General features: G+C 44.9%; 1 protein-coding gene across 5 annotated transcripts in view; it reads right to left on the reverse strand.

Moving 5' to 3' along the window:
- The window catches only part of depdc5 (DEP domain containing 5, GATOR1 subcomplex subunit), a 194,629-nt gene that overhangs the window by 122,319 nt on the left and 45,008 nt on the right, over nt 1-27,302 (reverse strand). For all 5 annotated transcript variants that reach the window (XM_068005515.1, XM_068005516.1, XM_068005514.1 and 2 more), the window contains exons 16-22: nt 25,124-25,197; nt 21,641-21,710; nt 20,736-20,772; nt 17,953-18,079; nt 16,380-16,594; nt 14,334-14,537; nt 8,101-8,236 (exon numbers count right to left, since the gene is read on the reverse strand). In XM_068005515.1, coding sequence (XP_067861616.1) covers nt 8,101-8,236; nt 14,334-14,537; nt 16,380-16,594; nt 17,953-18,079; nt 20,736-20,772; nt 21,641-21,710; nt 25,124-25,197 — 863 coding nt within the window. The remainder of the gene's footprint in view (nt 1-8,100; nt 8,237-14,333; nt 14,538-16,379; nt 16,595-17,952; nt 18,080-20,735; nt 20,773-21,640; nt 21,711-25,123; nt 25,198-27,302) is intronic.

The raw sequence follows: 27,302 nt of genomic DNA on the forward strand, positions 1-27,302 counted from the left end.
CCTTTCTTTCTCTCTCCCACAGAGCGGTCGGCAGCGGGGAAGGAGGAGCGGACCTGGTTGGAGCGGCGGCGAGTCGATAAAGGGAGCAGCGGAGGCCTGAGGTGAGTAATTAAACTCACCTACGTGAGTCTTTTTCCCCAGCGGGTAAGGAGCTTTGCGGGCTTTTTCAAAGGCAGGGAGCGGTTGCTAAACCCGAGACACTACACTAGACTCCCACCCTCCCACCTCCTCTAACCTTTTGGGGGGGGTAGAGGGAATTTAAAGGGTAGGTTCGATTTTATATTTTGTTTTTAGGGACTTAACTCCTGGACCTAAGATAAATAAGAAGCAAAAAGTAATCCAAGTGGGACGTCACCAAGGAAGAGGTAAGTGATTGACTGCTGAGTATTTTCCTGCTGAATTTGTCTAAGGTTAGAGTTTGTGGATTCTCTGGTCTCTGTTGTGTCGTGGGGGACTGCTGTTCAGCAAGGGCCCTTGAGTATACCTTTTAATTGAAGTGAAATTGGTGGGATTCATTTAATTTGAATTAATTAGTTAAAGGATAAGTCATGTCAGGACAGCCCAGCCCCGTGTTATGCTCTTCCTGCTCTATGTGGGAAATCAGGGACCCTTCCGGTGTCCCTGACGACCATGTGTGCGGGAAATGTATCCAGCTGCAGCTACTGACAAACCGCATTGCGGCACTGGAGCTGCGGATGGATTCATTATGGAGCATTCGCGATGCTGAGAACGTCGTGGATAGCACGTTTAGTGAGATGGTCACACCGCAGGTAAAGGTTGTACAGGCAGGAAGTAATTGGGTGACCACCAGGCAGAGTAAGAGGAGCAGGCAGGCAGTGCAGGGGTCCCCTGTGGCCGTCCCCCTCTCAAACAAATATACCGCTTTGGATATTGTTGAGGGGGATGACTTATCAGGGGAAGGCAGCAGCAGCCAACTTCCTGGCACCAGGGGTAGCTCTGCTGCACAGGCTGGGAGGAAAAAGAGTGGAAGAGCTATAGTGGTAGGGGATTCTATCGTAAGGGGAACAGACAGGCGTTTCTGTGGCCGTAAACGTGACTCCAGGATGGTTTGTTGCCTCCCTGGTGCCAGGGTCATGGATGTCACTGAGCGGCTACAGGGCATTCTCAAGGGGGAGGGTGAGCAGGCAGAGGTCGTGGTCCACATTGGGACCAACGACGTAGGTAGGAAGGGAGATGAGGTCCTGCATCAAGAATTTAGGGAGCTAGGTAGCAGATTAAAGAGCAGGACCTCAAAGGTTGTAATCTCTGGATTACTCCCAGTGCTACGGGCTAGTGAGTATAGAAATAGGAGGATAGAACAGATGAATGCGTGGCTAAAGAGTTGGTGCAGGAGGGAGGGTTTCAGTTTCCTGGATCACTGGGCCTGCTTCTGGGGAAGGTGGGACTTGTACAAGTCGGACGGGTTGCACCTGAACCAGAGCGGGACAAATATCCTTGCGGGGAGGTTTGCTAGCACTGTTGGGGGGGGGGGGGGGTTTAAACTAACTTGGCAGGGGGATGGGATACAGAGTGGAGCTACAATAGGGGGTGATGTGCAGCCAAATATATAGAAAAAAACAAGTCAGCTTGGAAGACAGGGCAAATATGTAAGGGCAAGGCTGGATGGCATCTATTTTAATGCAAGGAGTCTTGCGAATAAGGTGGATGAACTGAAGGTGATGATAAACACATGGGAGTATGATATTGTTGCTGTCACAGAGACATGGTTGAGGGAGGGGCAAGACTGGCAGCTCAATATTCCGGGGTACAGAATCTTCAGGCGAGACAGAGGGGGAGGTATAAGAGGAGGGGGGGTCGCAATATTAATTAAAGAATCAATTACTGCCATAAGGAGGGATGATATATTAGCAGGTTCCTCTAATGAGGCCATATGGGTGGAGCTTAAAAACAAAAAGGGGGCAAGCACTTTGATGGGAGTGTACTATAGGCCCCCAAACAGTCAGGGGGAGATAGAGGAACAGATATGTAGGCAAATCTCAGAAAATTGTGCAAATAATAGGGTAATAATAGTGGGGGATTTCAACTTCCCCAATATTAACTGGGATACTCAGAGTGTAAAAGGCTTAGAGGGTACAAAATTCTTAACGTGCATCCAGGAGAGCTTTTTGAGCCAGCATGTAGAAAGTCCTACAAGAGAGGGGGCGGTACTGGACCTAATTCTAGGGAATGTGGCCGGCCAAGTGGAAGAAGTGCTAGTAGGTGAGCACTTTGGTGACAGTGACCATAATTCAGTGAGATTTAAGGTGGTCATGGAAAAGGACAGGGAGGGGCCGGAAATAAAGGTTCTAAATTGGGGGAAGGCCGATTTTAATAGGATAAGGCAGGATCTGGCCAAAATGGACTGGGATCAGCTGCTTGTAGGAAAATCCGCATCGGAGCAATGGGAGTCTTTCAGAAGGGAGATTGAGACCATACAATGGCAACATGTTCCCGTAAAGGTCAAGGGTGGTTCCAAGAACTCCAGGGAACCTTGGATGTCAGGGGATATACGAGAATGGATTAGGAAAAAAAGGAGGGCTTTTGGCAGATACAAAAGGCTAAAGACGGAGGAAGCCCTAGAGGAGTACAAAAAGTGCAGGGGGATACTTAAAAAAGAAATTAGGAGATCAAGGAGGGGCCATGAAATAACACTGGCGAGCAAAATAAAGGAAAATCCTAAGATGTTTTATAAGTATATTAAGGGTAAGAGGATAACTAGGGAAAAAATAGGGCCCATTAGGGACAAAAATGGCAATGTGTGTGTGGAGCCGGCAGATGTAGGAGGGGTTCTAAATGAATTTTTTGCATCTGTTTTCACTATGGAGAAGGACGATGTAGACATAGAAATACGGCAGGGGGACTGTGATATACTCGAACATATTAACATCGAGCGGGAGGAGGTATTGGCGGTTTTAGCAGGCCTAAAAATGGATAAATCCCCAGGCCCGGACGAAATGTATCCCAGGCTACTGTGTGAGGCAAAGGACGAGATTGCGGGGGCTCTAACACATATATTCAGAACCTCTCTGGCCACAGGGGATGTGCCAGAGGACTGGAGAACCGCTAATGTAGTACCATTATTCAAGAAGGGGAGTAGGGAAAAACCGGGGAACTACAGGCCAGTGAGCCTAACATCAGTGGTAGGAAAATTATTGGAAAAAATTCTGAAGGACAAAATTAGTCTCCACTTGGAGAAGCAAGGATTAATCAGGGATAGTCAACATGGCTTTGTCAAGGGAAGATCATGTCTGACTAATTTGATTGAATTTTTTGAGGGGGTGACTAGGCGTGTGGATGAGGGTAACGCAGTGGATGTGGTATACATGGATTTCAGTAAGGCCTTCGATAAAGTCCCCCACAGGAGACTGGTCAAGAAGGTACGAGCCCATGGAATCCAGGGTGCCTTGGCACTTTGGATACAAAACTGGCTTAGTGGCAGAAGGCAGAGGGTGATGGTCGAAGGTTGTTTTTGTGACTGGAAGCCTGTGGCCAGTGGGGTACCACAGGGATCGGTGCTGGGTCCCTTGCTGTTTGTGGTCTACATTAATGACTTGGATATGAATGTAAAAGGTATGATCAGTAAGTTCGCTGATGATACAAAAATTGGTAGGGTGGTAAATAGCGAGGAGGATAGCCTCAGTCTGCAGGACGATATAGATGGGTTGGTCAGATGGGCGGAACAGTGGCAAATGGAATTTAACCCGGAAAAGTGCGAGGTGATGCACTTTGGAGGGACTAACAAGGCAAGGGAATACACAATGAATGGGAGGACCCTCGGCAAGACAGAGGGTCAGAGGGATCTTGGTGTGCAAGTTCACAGATCCCTGAAGGCGGCGGAACAGGTAGATAAGGTGGTAAAGAAGGCATATGGGATACTTGCCTTTATTAGCCGAGGCATAGAATATAAGAGCAAGGAGGTTATGATGGAGCTGTATAAAACACTGGTTAGGCCACAGCTGGAGTACTGTGTGCAGTTCTGGTCGCCACACTACAGGAAGGATGTGATCGCTTTGGAGAGGGTGCAGAGGAGATTCACCAGGATGTTACCAGGGCTGGAGCGCTTCAGCTATGAAGAGAGACTGGGAAGATTGGGTTTGTTTTCCTTGGAGCATGATGTGGAGATGCCGGTGATGGACTGGGGTGGACAAATGTAAGGAATCTTACAACACCAGGTTATAGTCCAACAAATTTATTTTAAAATCACAAGCTTTTGGAGATTATCCCCTTCGTCAGATGAATGAGTGAAAAGGTTCTCAAATCGCATATCTTATACTATGCTGGGACAGCATCACACCAATCAAAAGGTGTCGTTGTTATTCAAACAGGCCAGTCACGGAGAACAGCATGTCCCAGTACACTGGATATACATTGTGTCAATTACACAGACAGGCAGAAAGAAACTCAAAATGGCAACGAGATAGAGAGAGAGAGAGAGACAGAGAGAGAGAGAGAATATTAAAAAACATAATTTTTTCCCCCCTTTTTGCTGGTGGGGTTACGTGTAGCGTGACATGAACCCAAGATCCCGGTTGAGGCTGTCCTCATGGGTGCGGAACTTGGCTATCAACTTCTGCTCGACGATTTTGCGTTGTCGTGTGTCTCGAAGGCCGCCTTGGAGAACGATCTTCGGGTAAGCTTTGGTGTGATGCTGTCCCAGCATAGTATAAGATATGCGATTTGAGAACCTTTTCACTCATTCATCTGACGAAGGGGATAATCTCCGAAAGCTTGTGATTTTAAAATAAATTTGTTGGACTATAACCTGGTGTTGTAAGATTCCTTACATTCCTTGGAGCAGAGGAGGCTGAGGGGGGACATGATTGAGGTGTACAAAATTATGAGGGGCACAGATAGGATGGATACTAAGGAGCTTTTTCCCTTCGTTGAGGGTTCTATAACAAGGGGGCATAGATTCAAGGTAAAAGGCAGGAGGTTTAGAGGGGATTTGAGAAAGAACTTTTTCACCCAGAGGGTGGTTGGAGTCTGGAACTCACTGCCTGAAAGGGTTGTGGAGGCAGGAACCCTCACAACATTCAAGAAGCATTTGGATGAGCACTTGAAATGCCATAGCATACAAGGCTACGGACCAAATGCTGGAATATGGGATTAGATTAGACAGGGCTTGATGGCCGGCGCGGACACGATGGGCCGAAGGGCCTCTATCCGTGCTGTATAACTCTATGACTCTATAACTCTTTGGATCTAATACTATCCTTAATTTCTTTTGTTAGCCATGGTTGGCCTGCTTTTCCTTTTGTGTTTTTGCACCAGAAATTGTTGCAATTCATGCATTTGTTCCTTAAATGTTAGCCATTGCCTATCCACCGTCATGCCTTTTAATGAAGCTCTCCAATCTATCATAGCCAACTCACTCCTCATACCTTTGTAGTTTCCTTTGTTTAGATTTAGGACCCTAGTTTCGGATTGGACTACTTCACTTTCCATCTTAATGAAGAATTCTACCACGTTATGGTCACTCTTCCCTGAAGGACCCCGCACAACAAGATTATTAAATAACCCCTTCTCATTGCACAATACCCAATCTAGAATAGCCTGTTCCCTGGTTGGCTCCTCAACGTACTGGTCTAAAAAACCATCTCGTACACACTCCAGGAATTTATCCTCCACCGTATTATTGCTAATTTGGTTTGGCCAGTCTATATGTAGATTAAAGTCACCCATGATTACTGTAGTACCCTTGTTACATGCATCTCTAATTTCTTGTTCGATGCTGTCCCCTACATTACCACTACTGTTTGGAGGCCTATAGACAACTCCCAACAGTGTTTTCTGCCCTTTGGTGCTTCTTAACTCCACCCAGACTGATTCTTCATCTTGATTTTCTGAGCCAATATCCTCTCTCACTATTGCTCTGATTTCATCCTTTACTAACAACGCCACTCCACCTCATTTTCCTTTTTGCCTGCCCTTCCTAACTATCGAATACCCTTGGATATTCAGTTCCTTGCCCTGGTCACCCTGCAGCCAGGTCTCCGTAATTGCAATTATATCTTATCCGTTTACATCTATTTGTGCTGTTAATTCGTCTACCTTATTACAAATGCTTCGTGCATTCAGATAAAGTGCCTTTAGATTTATCTTTTTAACATTTTTAGAATCTTAACATTTTTTTTTGTACTATGGCCCTATTTGTCTTATTACCATTTTTTCTTACCCGGATCCTATTTGTTAGTGCACTCTGTCCGTTCCTAACACAATCTGGTTATCCTTATCCCACTTTCCTGCACTGCTTCCAGGTCTTTTCTCTTTGGCACTCTAGATTTCTCTCCACTGGGATCCTCCCCAACCTTATTTACTTTAAAGCCCTATCTACCTCCTTAGTTATTCTATTCGCTAGAACTCTGGTCCCAGCATGGTTCAGGTGTAGTCCAATCCAACGGAACAGCTCTCTCTTTCCCCAGTAATGGTGCCAGTGCCCCATGAATTGAAACCCACTTCTCTCACACCAATCTTTGAGCCACGCATTCATCTCTCTGATCTGATTTACCCTGTGCCAATTTGCTCGTGGCCCAGGTAATAATCCGGAGATTATTATTTTTGCGGTTCTGCTTTTTAATTTAGTCCCTAGCTGCTCAAACTAGCCCAGCAGAACCTCTTTCTTAGGCCTACCTATGTCGTTGGTACCTAAGTGGACCATGACAACTGAATCCTCCCCCTCTCACTCCAAGTTCTTATCCAGCCTGGAGGAGATGTCCTTAACCCTGGCACCGGGTAGGCAACATAGCCTTTGGGACTCATGCTCCTGGCTGCAGAGAACAGTGTCTATCCCCCACTACAACTACCTTCCTTTTTACACCCCCACTTGAACGACTTCCTATACCACGGTGCCATGCTCGAGAGGTGAATCTTATTGAAACATAAGATTCTGAGAGGGCTTGACAGGGTAGAGGCTGAGAGGATGTTTCCCCTGGCTGGGGAGTCTAGAACTAAGGGGCATAGTCTCAGGAATAGGGATCAGCTTTTTTAGGACTGAGATGAGAAGAAATTTCTTCAGAGGGTTGTGAATGTTTGGAATTCTCTACCCCAGAAGGCTGTGGATGCTCAATCTTTGAGTATATTCAATAGATTTTTGGACACTAAGGGAATCAAGGGATATGGGGATCGGGCAGGAACGTGGAGTTGAGGTCGAAGGTCAGCTATTATTATTATTATTGAATGGCGGATCAGGCTTGAGGGGCCGTATGGCCGACTCCTGCTCTTACTTCTTATATTCTTATCTTAGAGTGTTCTCTGGCTGTGACATCATGAAGTTGTACTCCAATGTTATTACAAATGGGAAAAATGGATTGTTACATCACCAGATATGCAACTCTGCAAACGGCAACAAATCTCATCTGCCTGCCCCCGAAAAATGGAGGCTGCTCATACAGGGTTAATCAGCAGACAAAAATCAGTGACAGGAGGTGATACATGCCCTTTGTAAACAAGAGCATTTGAGATTTTCTGCACACTCTCATTCACAACTAACTTAAAACAATGCAGGCTGACCATGAAGCGGACTTTTCTGGAGCTGGATCATTTGTAATCTGCTCCAGTGGAACCTGGGTTGAAGCTGGAATAGTTAGGTATACTGATATCTCCCTTTGTAAACTTTAGGGATTACACTCCAGGATTGCAGCATATAATCTAGACTGACAGCACTCCAGTGTAATACTGCAGGAGTCTTTCAAATGAGATATTAAACAGAGGGCCTGTCCGCACTATTCAGAGAAGAGCAGGGGCGTTCTCCTGGTGTCGTGGCCAACATTCCTCCTTTAACCAACATCACCAAAAACAGATTTATGTAATTTGCTGTTTGTGGGACCTTACTGTGTGCAAATTGGCTGCTGTGTTTGCCTAAATTACAACAGTAACTACACTTCAAAAAGTAATTAATTGGATGTGAAGTGCTTTAAGATATCTGGAGGATGTAAACTGCCTTTGTAACAAATTTGGATAAATGGCACTACGCAGAAAGGAACAACTGAACAAGAATTGCAGACATGCTGGGTCTCTGCTGCATGTTTCTAGCTCCTGATACACCAGAACATGAGGTTAGCTGGTCATGAATTATTTGCCAGTGGCATCATCTGTGCCCACCTGCCAGTCGCTTCATGGTAGGCCAGCTCCAGTAGTTCTGCGGAAGAGTGTGTGGGATCTCGCATACTGCTTCCCTGAAGCTCTGCCATATGCTGTCTGGTCTGGTGGTGGATCTGGATGGCTTCTCCAGAGGGGCCTGCAAAGAAAACATACAAGCAGCACAATCACACCTAGAGCCATGGCAACCAAACAAACTTTTTCTGATTTGTGTTACAAGCTGTATTAGTGGGTGCTCTTTGGAAACTAATCGATGAATTTCCTGCTGGGGATGGGACAGGACGGCCTGATCGAACAGCCATCATCTTTCAATTATCAGGACATCACTGAGCTCGGATGCAATATTTGACCAACTGTGAAATGAACTCCCTCCTGCAACACTGCGTAATCCTGCCTCTGCCCATTGCTATGATGTCTGATTAATTATGATTTGATGGGCTAGTAAAGGGTAATCAGTGCCTTTGTTTTCCCTGTTGGATCTTTTGAACTACACAGGAGAAATGAAGGAAACACATTCAGAAATCTGCGTCCAGAAAAAGGAGAATGTTAAACTTCCATAATGAAAATGGCCTCTCTCCTGGAGCAGAAACCTGGGACCTGATGGCTGGCCACTGACCAGAGAGGCAAACAGGTCTATTGCCTTATGGCTCCCCAACTCCAGAAAATGACCTGAGCTACCTTAGAGTGGATCTTCTACTTGTGAAGATGAACTATGAGATGAAGGAGGATGTCTGCTGCAATGTACTTACTCCAGCTAGATGCTGAGCTCTTAAGACTAGGCTCACGACCCAAAAAGCAGGATTGTAGTTGGATCGCACACTGACAAAGGGAGCAGGAGTGGCTCCCCACTTCTTGTTGGCATAACAGACCAGTGATATTTGATCACATACACACGCCAGCTTACCATGCACTATGGGTGAAAGTGTTCCAGGGCCAACCTCAATACCCGGCAATCCAATTGACGGATGTGCTGACTTGATTGCTCTATTGTCCATTTCTCCTGAGCTCAGTTCTGCCGCATACGAGCCACCAATTGTGTCAGGAAAACTGTCGCAAGAAGCATCCCCATCTCAAGTAGAAATGAGTGACCAGATCTCAGCTCTGGATCTTGCATGATTCAAGGCAACAGCCTTTCTTCTGTTGAATGCTAAGATGCACCAAGGTCACACACAAGTACTTTGGGAAAACCCTGGGTGCTAAGGAAAGGCCTTATACTGGTAACTTTCCTGCCCGAGGTTGAAGCCAAGAAATGTCTCGTAGCATTCTTGTACAGGGGTTTATGGTAGTATGCATCCTTTAGGTTTGTGGCAGCTAACCAGACTCTGGTACTCTGCCTGGATAATCTACGGTAGTGCGACCATCTTATACGTTTCCCATTTTAGGAACCAGTTTACGACGGAGGTCTGGTACAGGATGAAGTACGAAATACCTGGTTTGGGGTGGGTGGGTGGGGAGGTGGAAATAAATGTTCTGATTGGGAATGAACTATTTCTATTGCCAGTGTCATGAGTTTGGATTTTGTTAGCTTCCTGTGCTTGTGTACAGTTGTTCTGAATAATGTGAGAAGCACAGTATCATAAACCCTCACAGACAAGAGCCAAATGTGGCAAGTCACAGCATCGCGTTAGGTGACATTTTATACAATGACCGTGTCAGCGATTGTGAATGGACTGCAGTATTTTGCACAGCACTTAAAACCCTTGGCAGATGCTGTGGCAGACAGGAGAATCACAATTAATTTTGAAACTCCAGTGCTAAATGAATGGTACATTGCGAAGAAGCGGCTATTGAAAAAGCAGCGAGCTCTCCCAGTGTCTTAGTCAACATTCGTCCCTCAGTCGCTAACACTAAATACAGATTATCCAGTAACTCACTCGTTTGCTATGCACAACCTGGCTGCTGCATACCAACAAATACATCATGAGAAGTCCAGAGAGATGGGATAAGATACTAAATAAATACAAGGCTTCCTTTTTTTCTTATATAGAGCATAACTTTTGTTTTCTTTTGTGTACTTGCCCTGAAAAAGACAGTCTAGTGCAAGAATGTGCAAGTCTTTTACCTTGGTCGCCTGTTTAGGCACTGGCACATTGAGATTTTCTGACCATTTTTTTCATAGTAAAGTTTCCGAAAAAAAAAGAATTTGCATTAGATATTGTGTTTTAATGTATTGTGTATTCACACAAGTAAAAAGGCTCTGAGCTGATCAGTATTTAAGATGCAAATAATCTAGCTTTGATATTGTTTCCCCATAGACTGTAAATAATAAGCAATTCATTAGTTTGTCTTGGAGCACTTAGAGAGAGACTGATGTCAGTGAACCCGAGAAGGTATCGATAGCAGAGACAAACCATGGAGCATTGTGGGTGCAACAGGACAAGTCCTAGGGCTTTATATATGTTGTGGCGACATTTTCATTTGTGTGTTCAGCACCTGGTTTCCCCAGAACCGATCAGGTTTGTCTTTACTCCTGTGGTGTGCAGTAGATCCAAAAAGCAGCAAAGTTCAAGAGAAACCTCAGTTTTAAATGCTTGCATAAAATTTACAGCTCAGAAACAGGCCATTCATCCCATCTGGTCTATGGTGGTGTTTATGCTCCACACAAGCCTCCTCCCACTCTTATCAGCAAACCCTTCTATTCCTTTCTCCCTCATGATCTTATCTAGCTTCCCCTTAAATGCATCTATGCTATTCGCCTCAACAACTCCTTGTGCTAGAGAGATCCACATTCTAACCACTCTCTGAGTAAAGAAGTTTCTCCAGAATTCCCTATTGGATTTATTAGTGACTACCTTATATTTATGGCCCCTGGTTTTGGACTTCCCCACAAGTGGAAACATCTTCTCTACGTTTACCCCATCAAACCCTTACATAATCTTAAAGACCTCTATCAGGTCACCCCTCAGCCTTCTCTTTTCTAGAGAAAACAGCCCCAGCCTGTTCAGCCTCTCCTGATAAGAATATCCTCTCACTTCTGGTATCATCCTTATAAATCTTTTTTGCACCTTGTCTGGTGCCTCAACATCCCTTTTTATAATATGGAAACCAGAACTGTACTCAGCACTCCAATTGTGGTCTAACCAAGGGTCTATACTAGATTAACAATTTATCTGCTTTTCAATTCTGTCCCTCTAGAAATGAACCCTAGTGCTTTGTTTGCTTTTCTAAAAAAATGGCCGTAATAACTTGTGTCACTACTTTGTGATAGGACCCCTAGATCCCTTTGCTCCTGTACCCTGTTTAGACGAGTATGTGGCCTCTTTACTCTTCCTACCAAAATGCACCATCTCACATTTATCTATATTGAAATTCATTTGCCAATTACACGCCCAGGCTGCAAGTTTATTAATGTCTTCCTGTAATTTGTCACAGTCTTCCTCAGTATTAACTGTACCCTCCAATTTGGTGTCATCTGCAAATTTTGAAATTATACTTCCAATTCCAGAGTCCAAATTGTTTATGTAAATGGTGAGCAGCAGTGGTCCTAGCACATATCCTTGTGGAACACCACTTCTCATCTTTTGCCAGTCTGTGTAACTATCTTTAACCCCTACTCCCTGCTTTCTGTTTTGTAGCCAGTTTGCTATCCATTCTGCTGCTCGTCTCCTGACTCTACATTGCTCTGACCTGCGTCACGAGTCTTCTATGCAGTAACTTATCAAAGGCCTTTTGAAAATCCAAATATATTGCATCTACTGCATTACCCTTGTCTACTCTTTGATACTTCTTCAAAGAATTTAATAAGATTAGTCAAGCATGACTCTCCCTTTTGAAATCCGTGCTGACTAGTCTTCATTCTACTTTTGGTTTCTAGATGTTTTGCTTGGAACAATTTACGAAGTAGTAAAGGAAAAAAGCACTGGGATTATACAAAATATGATTAGACGCTCTGGTGAACAGTTTAACTTCCATAACAGAGCACGCACTAACTTTTAATTGAGGGCCTTGATCCCAAGCAGTTAGCTGCTCGATAGCCCATCTCACAAACTTACCATCAGATTTATTTATTTTTAAAAAACATGGCCACACGCTGTGCCCCCCGCCTCCCTTCCTTCCACGGGATTTCATATCTGGCTGCAACAGCATAAAGCAGGGATCTGCTAGATGTCTAAAATTAACTGCAGTCAAACTGCCCATGAACACACATCCACCAGAAGTTGAGTCATTTCACAGTTTTTCTTTGCTCATCAGTTTCTCCCCCACTGCACACCCACCTCCCGCCCCGCAATTAAAACTCGCTCTGATCAAAGAGAACAGCTGAACTGGCGAGTCTCGATGGAGACAGGGTTGGGACGGGCAGGGGAGCAGAAATATGGTATATAAAGAGGAATCTGCTTAAATCTCGTCGATGGCTGCAACAATGGCGAGTGAAAGCTATATTTGTCACATTGAACTGTATAATAAATATCCCATAATGGAGGGATGAGCTTTGATAGGCTACATGACCTTCCTTAATCTCCGATTCTTATGTTAGGAACATAGGAACAGGAGTAGGCCATTTAGCCCCTCGTGCCTGCTCTGCCATTTGATAAGATCATGGCTGATCTGTGATCTAACTCCATATACCTGCCTTTGGCCCATATCCCTTAATACCTTTGGTTGCCAAAAAGCTATCTATCTCACATTTAAATTTAGCAATTGAGCTAGTATCAATTGCCGTTTGCGGAAGAGTTCCAAACTTCTACAACCCTTTGTGTGTAGAAATGTTTTCTAATCTCACTCCGAAAAGGTCTGGCTCTAATTTTTAGACTGTGCCCCCTACTCCTAAAATCCCTAACCAGCGGAAATAGTTTCTCTCTATCCACCCTATCTGTTCCCCTTGATATCTTATAAACTTCGATCAGATCACCCCTTAACCTTCGAAACTCTAGAGAATACAACCCCAATTTGTGAAATCCCTCCTTGTAACTTAACCCTTGAAGTCTGGGTATCATTCTAGTAAACCTACGCTGCACTCCCTCCAAGGCCAATATGTCCTTCCGAAGGTGCGGTGCCTAGAACTGCTCACAATACTCCAGGTGCGGTCTAACCAGGGTTTTGTATAGCTGCGCATAACTTCTGCCCCCTTGTACTCCAGTCCTCCAGATATAAAGGCCAGCATTCCATTAGCCTTATTGATTATTTTCTGCACCTGTTCATGACACTTCAATGATCTATGCACCTGAACCCCTAAGTCCCTTTGGACATCCACTATTTTTAACTTTTTACCATTTAGAAAGTACCCGGTTCTATCCTTTTTTGATCCAAAGTGGATGACCTCACATTTGTCTACACTGAATTCCATTTGCCACAGTTTTGCCCATTCACCTAATCTATCAATATCCCTTTGTAATTTTATGTTTTCATCTACACTGCTTACAATGCCACCAATCTGTGTGTCATCGGCCAACTTAGATAGGAGATTTTCTATGCCTTCATCTAAGTAGTTAATAAATAGTGAATAATTGAGGCCCCAAGACAGATCCCTGCGGGACTCCACTAGTCACATCCTGCCAATGTGAGTACCTACCCATTATCCCTACTCTCTGTTGCCTTTCGCTCAGCCAATTTCCTAACCAAGTCCGTACTTTTCCCTCGATTCCATGGGCTTCTATCTTAGCTAACAGTCTCTTATGTGGGACCTTATCAAATGCCTTCTGGAAGTCCACATAAATAACATCCATTGACATTCCCCTGTCCACTACTTTAGTCACCTCTTCAAAAAATTCAATCAGGTTTGTCAGGCACGACCTACCTTTCACAAGTCCATGCTGGCTCTCTCTGATTAACTGAAAATTCTCGAGGTGTTCAGTCACCCTATCCTTAAATCATAGACTCCAGCAATTTCCCCACAACAGATGTTATTGTCAAAGAACCTATGCGCTCTAAATATACAAATATGGGTTATTGAACCGGTGCCTTCCAGTATCTCACTGATGTAGCCTCACACGGCCAAGACAGTGACAGTCAGTAGGCTATTTGACCGAACAGCATCACAGTGAAGGCTGTCCTGTCTTGCCTTCTCCTTTCTAGCCCCACGCACTGAGATGAACTGTAGTGGCCTCTACTGCCACTCTGGTTGAGAACCCCCAACTCCGGATCGAGCAGGAATCAAACTATGGATCTTCCTGGTCAGCATGCTTCAGTACCAAACCAGAGCAGCACGTTCACCAACTGAGCTATTAGCAGAGCTGTCAGGAAGTTGTTCAATTCAATTACTTGCCGTACCTAACAGGCTGCCAACCCATCTCACTTACCCACTGGGAACGTATGCATCCACCTCCGCCTGTTTGACGTTAGTTTCATCGGCATCCGGGAAGGTGCAAAGGGATTAATGAGCGCCCGCTGTGGGGTGTACCCGCCTGGCCGGACGTGGAGCATGGACTCGGCGCTGCCCACATGAAAGCGCCCTGGGGCACTGGAATCTCTCTGCTGCGAGTCGATCATTCGCTCCAGGATATCTGCAACTCAGAATTAAACAAAGGTAACAAGAAATGGACACTCTGGGGCCAATTTTAACCTAACCCACCTATCAGGAAACTGACGGATCGGGTGCAACACTGGTTTTACACCCCCGAGGAGTAATACTGGGCAGGGTATAAAACAGGCGTTCCACCTGATCCCGTGGGTTTCCCCACTCAGGTTAGATAAAAATTACCCCCTTAGACTCTACTTGTTCTCGAGAAACATACCCTCACCCCTCCAGCTTTCTCCAATCCTTTCCCCACAAGGCACTGGTTCGTGCTGGAGTACAATTCCATGGACACCAGTCTACAGCACAGTCTGTGAACAGCAGGGAATGAAGCCACGCTCAGGAAAGAAACATTCCTGTGAACCTTATGTGCTTGATTTATGTTGAGGACAGTTCCCATTAAAATTCAACATCACACCATATGCTTACAGCCATGGCTCAAAGGGACGTCGGCATGAAAAACCCCATTTAAATAGTCCACAGCCAGTGAAGGAAAGGCTCCACTCGGGGATCAGGCACCCTTGGGCCAAATGTGCTGAGGCTTTGAGCGACGGGAGCATTCAAAGCCTCTTAACATTAGAACTCTGATCCAAAAGATCATCCTTAAGTAGAGAGTCAGTGTCCCCCTCCACCTTGTTCCTATTCACCCATCTGCTGATGAGGAAACTGGAACGAGTTACTGCAGATTGGCAGGTTAATACTCATTACTTTTATCTGAGGGAGGGTGGGCTATTTGAATCATTCTACTCTCCAATAGGTTTGAAGAGCCCAGCGGTCATTGGTCCACAGGTTTGTGGGTGGGGGTGCGACACAGCACCCACTTATGTCATGGCCTTCAAGGTTCTGTGTCAAGGGAAATAATCTTGTGAGGCTCCGTAGTATAGACTTTATCCTTTACTGGGGCTGTACCAGACTCTGAAAAACTCTCAGTTACTAACCAGCGAGCCATCAACAAAATTTGTTTGAATGTGGCCGTGACCATTTTGATTGTATTTCGAATCCAATGGCTCCTTCCCAGGAAGGGTTGGTGTGGCCTGCCCTTCACTTTCCTGATCTTCAGTATTGGAGGGTGCTATGTGACCCCCTTGGTGACCCCCATCTAAGACTGGGCAGATACATTCACATCAGTGACCTCCAACTAGGAGTTGCCCTCTTTTTTTTGTCCCTTTTCACTCAATGTTGACCTGAATGACTTGGGTCATGTGGCCCAATGGCACTCAGTGAATGCAGGCTGAGGACCCAAGGCAAAGGCTAGAAGTATGACAGGCATAATTATTAGTGATAAGGTAATGTATTTTGCACATGGCACAATGTTTAATGCCTTTGTAGGTACTTATTCCCAGCTCGTATGGGTATGTGGGTATTTCTAATGAAGGCAAGATGATCGATTTTACAAGGGTCAGTACCAACAGACATCCAAACAACCACCAGACTAGCTGGGCAAATACTCGCTGTGCTGAGTGCTTAAAGGGGAAGACATTTCTAAGGGTACCTCTTATTCAATAGAAGACATTATCCTTACCAGAAATTGCTTTAGACTTTTTTTTGCCAATTGCCAATTTTATCACAGTCATGGAAACCGTCCACTGTGATCTCCTAAGCAGTGGGGGGGGCATAATTCCAAACTAGCCCAAGAGCAGGTCCAGGATGGGGAGGCAGCTCTGGAGCAGCCCTGGGGTCCGCTTGGTGTTGGGAGTTTTACCTCAGGTCTGGTTTCAGGACATGTGTCTGGCTAGAGATCTCATCGCTCTCTGCTGGAGTCCAGGAGACAGGGCCTGGGAGGAAGAGCAGTTAAAAAAAAGATTTGAAGAAATCAAAGCCTGTCCCTTACCCCTTGTGCTTGTGTAGCCCAGAGAGCTGCTGACTTCGTACTGGTGAAGGTGAGGCCGTGGGATCAGGAGAATATTTGAAATCTTTCCCAGCGAGCTGTTGTCAGAGGCCTGGCTCCTGACTTCCTCCAAGGGCAGGGTCCCTCTGTGATGGGGCGGGCTGCTCGAAACATCATAGGAGCTGGAACTTTTTCTGGTGTGGCTTTCTCGAACAGGTCTGAGATCAGAGACAATAAATCACGTTCACTGTATAGTGTTGCTTAGACAGTGCTATATATAATCTGTAACATAACCTATCAAAGCAATGGAAGAACTCAAACAAACAATGGTAATTTTATAACTGCTCAATAAAAGACAGAATAAAAAGCACCAAAACGTAACGCCGGAGTGATGGGACACGATTTCCTGCCCGTAACTTCTACCATATCACGCAAAACCCCACACAACTCAGATCCTGCCCTTGTCGGTCACTATCCCTCCAAGATCACCGGGACACCCCCTCCAGATCACCGGGACACCCCCCCACCCCCTCCAGATCACCGGGACACCCCCCCCACCCCCTCCAGATCACCGGGACACCCCCCCCACCCCCTCCAGATCACCGGGACACCCCCCCCACCCCCTCCAGATCACCGGGACACCCCCACCCCCTCCAGATCACCGGGACACCCCCCCCACATCACCGGGACACCCCCCCAACATCACCGGGACACCCCCCCCACATCACCGGGACACCCCCCCCCACATCACCGGGACACCCCCCCCCACATCACCGGGACACCCCCCCCCACATCACCGGGACACCCCCCCCCACATCACCGGGACACCCACCCCCACCGGGACACCCACCCCACATCACCGGAACACCCCCCCCACCCCCTCCAGATCACCGGGACACCCCCCCACCCCCTCCAGATCACCGGGACACCCCCCCCACATCACCGGGACACCCCCCCCACCCCCTCCAGATCACCGGGACACACCCCCCCCCCACCCCCTCCAGATCACCGGGACACACCCCCCCCCCCCACCCCCTCCAGATCACCGGGACACACCCCCCCCCAGATCACCGGGACACCCCCACCACCCCCCCCCAGATCACCGGGACACCCCCACCCCCCCCAGATCACCGGGACACTTCCCCCACCACTCCAATCATCGGAACCCACCGCTCAGATCACTGGGACCCCCCCCCCACCACTGCTTAGCTCCTGCCTCCAGTGGGGGGGGGGGGGGCGGGGGGGGTGGTGTCAGCGATTCCCCCACTCCACTCTACTTTAACTCCTGCCCTTGGTGTGTCACGGTGATCCCATATGGCTCAGTTCCTGCCCTCAGCGTTTTACTGTGGAGAACGTCCAAGTCAAGGTTAGGTGGTTTCCCAAAAGGGAAGTAATTATCAGCCAGAGGGCCACCCTGGAATTCACATACTGCCTCATGAGCTGTTTCACATGCACTGGCAGAAGGGAGCCACTGCCAACCATCCTTTGGCCAAGGAGCTGCAAGACTCAAGAAAATACTTCCAAGAACAAACCTTGGGAATCCAAAAGTCTCTCGAGCAACAATTGCAAAACTCACCTGAAGGAGGTAGGCCGCTGGGCTCGTGAAGGTCCTGGCAACCGGAATACCTGAGCATCGTATGCATCATAATCTACCTGGATTGGAAGGCTGTTCTCCGATTCCTTTGGACTACTGGCACCAATCGCTAAAGGTGAAGAAATGCACAATGGGCTGGAGTAAATAAACAACAAATATTCAGTGTCCTTTCCTTCAACGATGGCTGTGGGATCTCAATAGCCCCTCCTAGTATTGCTGTCATCTCAAAACTCCTTGAGCCTACAGAATGACCTTTAGCATCAAGGTCAGAGAGCTGGCAGGAACTTTGAGCTCCACTATCATCACAAAAATAAAATGATGTAATAATGAGTTTAGTTGGCATTAAAGTTGCATCTTACTGCTTCAACTGGATGAGATTTAAGTAAGCTCAAATCAATCATCCCCCCCACTAAAGTACAATTATTTTGAAGGAAAAGGCCCTGGAGTTTCACTGTTTCCTCTAATGGAACAGTCAAGATGGCAACACTTGGGTCACTGACCTAACCAGGAGTTTCAAAGCATCTTTTGCACTTTTAATACTCATTAAAGATGTTTAATTTTTTTTTAAATTACTGCCCCCTGTTTTCCCTCAAGATCTGGGAGGAGAGGCAATGGCTAAACCTCCAGTCCTCTACCCTTTGTTGTGTTCCTATAGTTACAGGGGCTGTGCATGGTATTTTTAACTACGAAAACAAATTGCCAAATTTCTCCCCTGAGAGAAAGAAAAAGAGAAAAAAGGATAAAGAAAAAGAGAGAAAGAGAAGAGGGTTGCAGTACCACACTCTGAAGCTACTTTAATACTGCACAAGACACATGCGAGAGGGGCCGGCTTCCAATGCATTAGTCTCACGCGGCCAACTGTGACACAACGTAAAGTTACCAGGATTTGTAACGGCTGGAAAAAAAGAAACAGAAAAAAGCTGGAAACACTCAGTAGGTCAGGCTGCATCTGGTAGGGTTAACGTTAATGTTTCATGTCGATGACCTTTCATCAGAAACAACGTGAAACATTAACCCTACCTTCCTCTCACCACAGATGCTACCTGACCTGAGTGTTTCCAACATTTTTGGTTATTTAATTCAGATTTCCAGCATCTGCTGTATTTTGGTTTTTGCAACAGTTGGAAAGACTGTTTCCACCTTAATTAATTCCAGCAAGATTACTATTGGGTTGCAGCCAACAGCGTGACACTGATTTGCAGGAACCTGCTGCCACGAACACAGTTTCTGCACAAAATAAAAGCAGCTGCACTCAGAGCATTGACTTGTAAACACCTAGAGGCTGAGGGCATTCAAACACGGTCACATTATATACACGGACATCCATTCTTACAGTAATCACAGTAATCCCAAAGCAACCCGGGTGGAGGGGCGTGAAATGCGGTCACAAGCCATTAATATCTTCATGTGATCATCACATATTAATGATATGGAGCAGACTTACAGCAACCAGAAAACAAAACTAGACAACAATCCCCCTTCCCCACGTACAAATTTAACAGCAGGTGCTAGAAAATACAAGGGAGGGAGTTCAAGGCTTTAATATAATCTTAGTCTTAAACTGACAGTAATAAACAGTTTGAATTTTCTTCTCAAGATGGTGGATATTCCCTGAAGCAATTGGAGCTTTGAAACTCTCAAATTCTGTATACATCATGAAATGGGAAACAATGAGATCAGAACACAAGTCTACATTGGACACTGGATGGCGTTGTTGGTTAGCACACTGCTCTCTCATTGTCTCTTCATTTTGCTGGCTGCAAGTGTTGTAAGTGAAATGAGCCTGGAGATTCAATCCAATTCCCAGAGGGTACAAGCACTCAGCATAGACTGGTACTAAGGAGCCAGCCTCACTCAGAGGCCACAGGGATACCAGAGGTGGGAAATGGAGAAGGTTATTGTGCTGGTGCAGTAAGGCTACTCTGCAGAGGTTGGGGAAAAGCAGCAAGTGTATTACTTCAAACCTTAGGGTTCATAATAGTCAACTGGATGACAATTTAAAAAAAACACACCCAAACATTCCTTTCTTTAATAATAAATTATTTTAAAAACATTCCTCTCCTTTTCACCCCGCCTCTCCTGATGGTGCGGACTCTTGTGGGCTATTGTTCCACAGGCACTGCTAGCCCTCCTGTACTGTCACCCAAATAGCCAGTCATCATATTGAACAACCAGTGTTAGCAGGCTATTCAACAATGGGATGCACCACAACAAAATCTGATCCTGTCCTTGCTCGATATCTACTCACTTTTCCAGCGGGACTACAATCAGACGCAGTAACTCTCACCGATCTCCCCCTCCCTAGCCCATCGGTGCTGAGACTAATTGTAGCACCCTCATCACCGTCCTATCTGACATCAGCCAGCACTGCACAGAGTGGGGATCTGATCTGTACAGCTAAGTACCACACCAGAGAATGCATTTTACCCACCGAACCATCTCTTGTTCAGATTAGTATGGCTGGGCTTTCTCTCAGCCTCAATAGGTGGTGTTGTGAAGCTGAATTTTCCTGCTAGTAAAGCTCTGCAGCATTACGCAATACCCCTCTACTTAAAAGGCTGCAGGTTATCGAGTGCTAGAAACCAGGAGAAGATCCAAAAAGAGCAAAACCAGCAAGTCCTCCTGCAGGGAGCCAATGAATCTCCAATTTAACATCATTCATAGTTTTGACAGATATTTTACTGTCAGGGTCCAACATTTGGCTTTAACAAAGGGCTTGCTGTCTCCATGACAACAGAAGAGTACGAGACGATGCAAGCACTTACTGTTATCTCTATCATTTTTGCCTTTCTCTGCTGGCGCCTAGAAAAACAGAACAGATGTAAGACAGTGACTGTCTGCGGGTTTTAGTGAAATGACCTCAATACATGAAATCTAAATCCAAGAGCTGTATAAAATACTGTAAATTGAATCTTGCATTTAGCAAATGTACTCTTTAAAAAAAAACAAACCCAGAGATAAAAAGGAAAACTGTAATTCTTGGAAATGAAATCAGTTATGAAAAGCCCCTTTATAGGGCTGACCAGGACAAAGGGCAGGGGAGAACAGTTGGAGAGGGAGAGTATACTGACTGCAAAGAGGAAGCTAATAAATAGCACAAAGAGATAAACAGTGCTGGATAAAGTAAAACAAGATTTATAAAATGCTGGAATAGAATAAACCAAATTCAGATCTTCACGTGGGAGGAAAACTAAACTATAACAATAACCCTTTTACGCATCTTCAGTGACCATTATCGATTAAAACTCAATCGCACACCTGGCAGCCCACATTTACTTTCTAGAAGAAAGTGCTTAATAGCAGTCAGGAAACCTGGCTGAATTTTCTCTTCCCTTAACAAATGCCATCAACTGCTGCCTAGCTCAGATCAGCTAACTCAGCTTAGACCTAGAATCAAACCTGGGGCCTTCTAGTCTCTACAGCATATTGTTATATTAGACAGTGGTTCTACCCACTGGGCCTTCAGAGGAGGTTTCTAAGATCATTTTCTATTATTAACTTTAAAATAATGGTTAGAAAAAAGATAAGTATCAAATACACAGACAGCTAATATAAGAACAGCCAAATATTATTTTGGATGAATAATGACAGACTTTAATAGGAGCCAGAAGCGAATAACTAACATTTTTAAAATGCTAGCTATTTCATCTTCAGCCAGGCCTCAACTCACCTTTCTTGCTGCAAGTTTAATGCGAGGAGTGAAACTATTATAATATAACTGACTCTTGGAGGTGTAGAAGCTGCAAATAAAACGAAACCAAGTCAGTCCTACTGGAAGTTACCAATCATATGGACATTGTTTGGTGTTCTTGAATAGGTAACAATCAATCAGAAATCTTTGTGTTACAAATGACGAACAGACCAGAGTTCATTGAAAATTTTGACTGGATTTCACCAATTCTTAGCTGGTGCCACCCCTCTCTCCCCTCCCCCCTGTGATCAAGTGGCTTGCAATCCATAGAAATAGGAAGACAAAGATTGGGGTGGCGATCAATTTGGCAACACAGAGCAGCGGAGACAGAGGACGCAGCAAAAGTTTTGCAGAAGGATTTAGGGTGATGCATGCGTCTGTGCACCCGTGTGTATTTTATCGATATATACTAGTTGATCTCTTTCTGGAGTTGACCATAGACAAAAATAAAAATCATGCCTCTTTTTCTGTAACTGTCTGTTTCTACCCAACTCTCTAATTCATTCTGTTTCCCCTTCTATTTTTCTGATTGTCTTCTATTCTCGTGTTCTCTGTGTGGCTCTGATGCACTCTCCCTGTGTGGCTGTAACACACTTTCGCTCAGCTATATATGCACCTCGCTAGCTGCTTTTATATTGGCCATGTTTTAATTCAGATACAGATAAGAGAATGCTGCCATTGTAGCAGTAAAGGAGGAGGTAGTAGTGATATTGGATAGGATAAAATAGATAAAGAGGAGCTACTTAAAAGATTGACAATACTCAAAGTAGGAAAGTTACCCGGACCAAATGGGATGTATCCTGGGTTACTGAGGGAAGTAAGGGTGGAAATTGCAGAGGCTCTGACCACAATCTTCCAATCCTCCTTAGATATGGGGACGGTGCCAGAGGACTGGAGGATTGCAAATGTTACACCCCTGTTCAAATAAGGGGAGAGTGATAAACCTGGCAATTACAGGCCAGTCAGCCTAACATCGGTGGTGGAAAAACTTTGAGACACAATAATCCGGGTCAAAATTAATTGGCACTTGGAAAAGCATGGGCTAATAAATGAAAGTCAGCAAAGATTTGTTAAAGGAAAATCATGTTTGACTAACTTGATTGAGTTCTTTGATGAAGTAACGGAGAGGGTTGATGAGGGTAGTGCGGTTGATGATGTGTATATGGACTTTCAAAAGGCATTTGATAAAGTACCACATAATAGACTTGTTAGCAAAATTAAAGCCCATGGGATTAAAGGAACAGTGGCAGAGTGGATACAAAATTGGCTGAGAGGCAGAAAACAGTGTGTAGTTGAACGGTTGTTTTTCAGACTGGAGGGAAATATCATAGTAGGTACAGCACAAGAGAAGGCCATTCGGACCATCGTGCCTGTGCTGGCTCTTCGAAAGAGCTGTCCAATTAGTCCCATTCCCTTGCTCTTTCCACATAGCCCTGTAAATTTTTTCCCTTTAAGTACTGATCAAATTCCCTTTTGTCGGCAAACGGCAATACCGTTGAGGTATACGGTGGTGTTCCCATGGGGTCAGTATTAGGACCACTACTCTTTTTGATATATGTTAATGACCTGGACTTGGGTATAGAGGGTATAATTTCAAAGTCTGCAGACGACACAAAACTCAGAAATGTAGTAAACAATGTGGAGGGTAGTAACAGATTTCAAGAGGACATATAGGCTGGTTAAATGGGCAGACACATGGCAGATGAAATTTAATGCAGAGAAAAGTGTGAAGTAATGCATTTTGGTAGGAAGAATGAGGAGAGGCAATATAAACTAAAAAGTACAATTTTAAAGGGGGTGCAGGAACAGAGACACCTGGGGGTGCACATACACAAATCTTTGAAGGTGGCAGGACAAGTTTAGAAGGCTGTTAAAAAAAGCTAAGGGATCCTGGGCTTTATTAATAAAGGCAGAGTACAAAAGCAAGGAAGTTATGCTAAACCTTTATAAAACACTGGTTAGGCCTCACATGAATATTGTGTTCAATTCTGGACATCACACGTTAGGAAGGATGTCAAGGCCTTAGAGAGGGTGCAGAGGAGATTTACTAGAACGGTACCAGGGATAAGGGACTTCAGTTATGTGGAGAGATTGGAAAAGCTGGGGTGGTTCTCATTAGAACAGAGAAGTTTAAGGGGAGATTTGACAGAGGTGTTCAAAATCTAGAACGGTTTTGAGAGAGTAAATAAGGAAAAACTGTTTCCAGTGGCAGAAGGGTTGGTAACTAGAGGATACAGATTTAAGATGATCAGCAAAAGATCCAGAGGTGACACAAAGAAACATCTTTTTACACAGCGAATTATAATGATCTGGACTGCACTGCCTGAAAGAGTGGTGGAAGCAGATTCAATAGTAACTTTCAAAAGGGAATTAGATAAATTCTTGAAGGGAAAAAATTTGCAGGGTTATGAAGAAAGAGCATGGGAGTGGGACTAATTGAAAAGCTCTTTCAAAGAGCCGGCACAGGCATGATGGGCTGTGCCTACTATGAAACTATCATTTACACTTCTAAATCTAGCACTCGCATATCCACAAGCTACAAGTCTGCTGGCAACATAACAGACCCAGATTTAGCAGTGTTAACAGACGGAACTGACTCTCAGATTCCGGACTCTCAGATTCAAATTTTAAAAAGGCTAATATAAAAAGTAGCTTCTGTCTGTCTCAGGCACATTCCACTGCACTCTTAAAAGTCTGTTCTTCCCCATCCCTGCTCTTCTATATGCCACCATCTGCCTCTGTATGCCTCTCAGATATATTACTGAATGAATCTCTTTCAAGGATTCCCCCCACCCCGAAAAGACATTTACCAATACAAGCGCCAAAACATACCGCGGAAGGCATGAGTCCCCAGCCTGGGTGGGAAAGAGAACCTCTGAGTGGAAAGATTGGGGATTGCTGGAATACAAATAAGTACAAGAGAAACTGAGGCGGGACCCGGGCCGGGGGCGGCGGTGGGACCTGGGCCGGGAGGCGGCGGGGATGCTGGATATTGGTCTGGTCTGGGACATAGTGGTGGATCTGGAGCCATGGCCTTGTGTCATAGCTGGCAGGACTTCTTGTTAGTTTGTGTGATTAGGAGCTGGAGCTCTCCCAATACTAGTTTTAACAATTCCATTTCATCTTCATCACAGGAGGATTCGTATGGTAAATAGAACAGTCAGACTGGGGGAGTAGGGCGCTTTTCTGCAGTTGAGCAGAGTGGAAGGAACTTTACAGCTGGTTGCCCTATTCCCCGAGAGTACTTGATGTTGACACTGGATATCTCAAGTGAGCACAGTGGGGAAGAAAAAGCCCTGCAGAACACACAGGACAATGCTACCAGCAGATGTCCAAGTAGTGCTTTGAACATGAATGTAGTGTTAATAGTGTTGGTCTTTGTAGCAAACCTACAGCTTCAATCACAGCACATCTACTCATATACATCGCTAACAGAGGAAACTCTTGGCAACGGCCACCAACCTGTGGTTTATCCAGTGGGGAATGTTGTAGTCATCACCCAGACGAGAATCTCCAGGGATACTTCGATTGTGCAACTGTTTTTTGTAAAAAAAAAGGAAAAGTTGAAACATTTTCAAGCCAATGAGACACCATAACGTTCTTTGAGAATACTCCAGGTTTTTTTTTTAAAATACCGGGGTTAATTTTAACCTAATTCACCAGGCAGGAAACCCACTGAAGTAAATAGGCATAAAACACTTAATAATGAACTGGCCCAAACTGCATAACAATTAATAGGTTCTTCAGCAGTCAGATGCAAATTCAGCCCTGAAGAAAAGTTCCAAGAATTTGCACAACATAAATATTGCCATTCTATTTTATATGCATACCTGCCGACTTACAAAACTTGAAACGCTGCCCAACAGCTTCAAAAAACCTGACAACTGAAAAAAAAAAGCTATAACTGAAAAACAGTCTTGAATAAAGGTCTATGACCCAGGCCACTGTTTCAAGGTAACTAAGTTAAATTCCTTTTTATTGCATTGGAATTCAGGACTTTTATTAGTGTTGTGGGATCACCTTTGGCATTTCAGTTTGTTTTACTGTAATTACTGAAACCCAATGGTTTCACATACGATATACAAAAAGTAGTTACGATGAGAGCGCAGTAGGAATGAACTTGTCAGGACTTTTGCTGCACTATTCTAGCAGATGTGTTAAAGGGGGAAAAAAAATTACACAGAAGTGCAATTTTTGCAGTGGTGAATTTAGAAATTTTTGATGGGGGAGGGAAACTGAATTCTGCAGGTGCAAAATTTATTTCTTAGGAGTGGGCAGTCTAAGGGAATGTCCCCCAGGGAAAGGAATGTCAAGGAAATCTTGATTTTTGACATTTCTTTTGGTGCATTTTCCAACATTTTGAAGTGTACTGTGATTCAGCATTTGAAACTAGGTAAAATGAGAGTAGTTGTTAGGATTCACTATTGACTGTCTGAAGGTAATACTCACCAAGTGTTACACTGCAGGCCTACAGGAATGCAGGTGCCATAGCTGAATGAGATGATAATGCAAGCCTGTAGGCTTACCTCATCATAACAATATTGAAAGATACTTCATTAATGGAAAAAGCATTGATAGAAATACAAGTTATGTCATTTACATCACTGAAAATCTTGGTAAGACGACTCCATGGCTGGAAATTAGCCCCCATTGGCGCTGTTAGCATAAGGACTGGCAGAACAGCTGATTCTGGGGCTGGTTAAATTGCCCCAGTGTTCTGCGGTTCACCTTCTCTGCAATGGGAATTTTAATCCAGTGGGGCAACTTCAATAAACTACTGACTGAAAAAAATATTAACAGTATGAAGTTGGGTTAAGAACCTCCCTTCTCCTAATTGGTAGGTTTGTCAGAAGAGGCAATTAAGAAGTAAACATAACTGACAAGAAGTGATACAAAAAGATGGTGGAAGCCACAATCCAAAGGTGAATAATATTTAAAAACAATGATGATCTTTGTCTTTGTGTTTTAATATATAGCAGTAACAGACATCACTGGGATGGCACTAAAGACATCAAGTATACTAGTTAGATGAGTAACATATACTGGGAAAATCCAACAAAAGGGAGTTCACGCATGAGCTCTGCAGGGTCTCTACTAAAGGTACATTTATATTGATCCTGTGAGCGGGGAGGGGGCTAAAGTGCAAGTCCACGTTCTTCTCTTCCCCCCCCCCCCCCCCCTCACCCTTTTATTTTCTCACTGTGCCACCAATGATTGTGAGGCCCACTTGATGCCCCATAGGAGAGAAGGGTTTTCCCCAACGCCTCCAACAGTCGCTCTCAGAATGAAGAAACAGTTTGGTCCTAGACGCTGGCAACACTGAGCTTGGTAACTTTAAATTGTCAGGTGGGGGAGGGGGTGGGGGCAGCAGGTCCCGATGGCAATTGCACACCATTAATGTAAAAAGCTCCTTAGGGAGCACTTAGAAATTAGAGTCCCAGCTGGTAATCTGTGTGAGATGACAACTCCGAGTGGGCAGGATTAGCTAGAATGAATGGCAGCACTAAAAGCCAGAATGACGAATAGCCTCAAATCAATTGAAGAGAGTATTAAAACTGCAGAGAATGGAGTGGAGGCAAGAAATCACAGGATCTGCGTGGTTGATGAAAGACTAACTTTGCTGAACCATCATCGGCTCATC

The sequence above is a fragment of the Heptranchias perlo genome, chromosome 25 (genome assembly GCF_035084215.1).
Source record: "Heptranchias perlo isolate sHepPer1 chromosome 25, sHepPer1.hap1, whole genome shotgun sequence".
NCBI classification, from domain to species: domain Eukaryota; kingdom Metazoa; phylum Chordata; class Chondrichthyes; order Hexanchiformes; family Hexanchidae; genus Heptranchias; species Heptranchias perlo.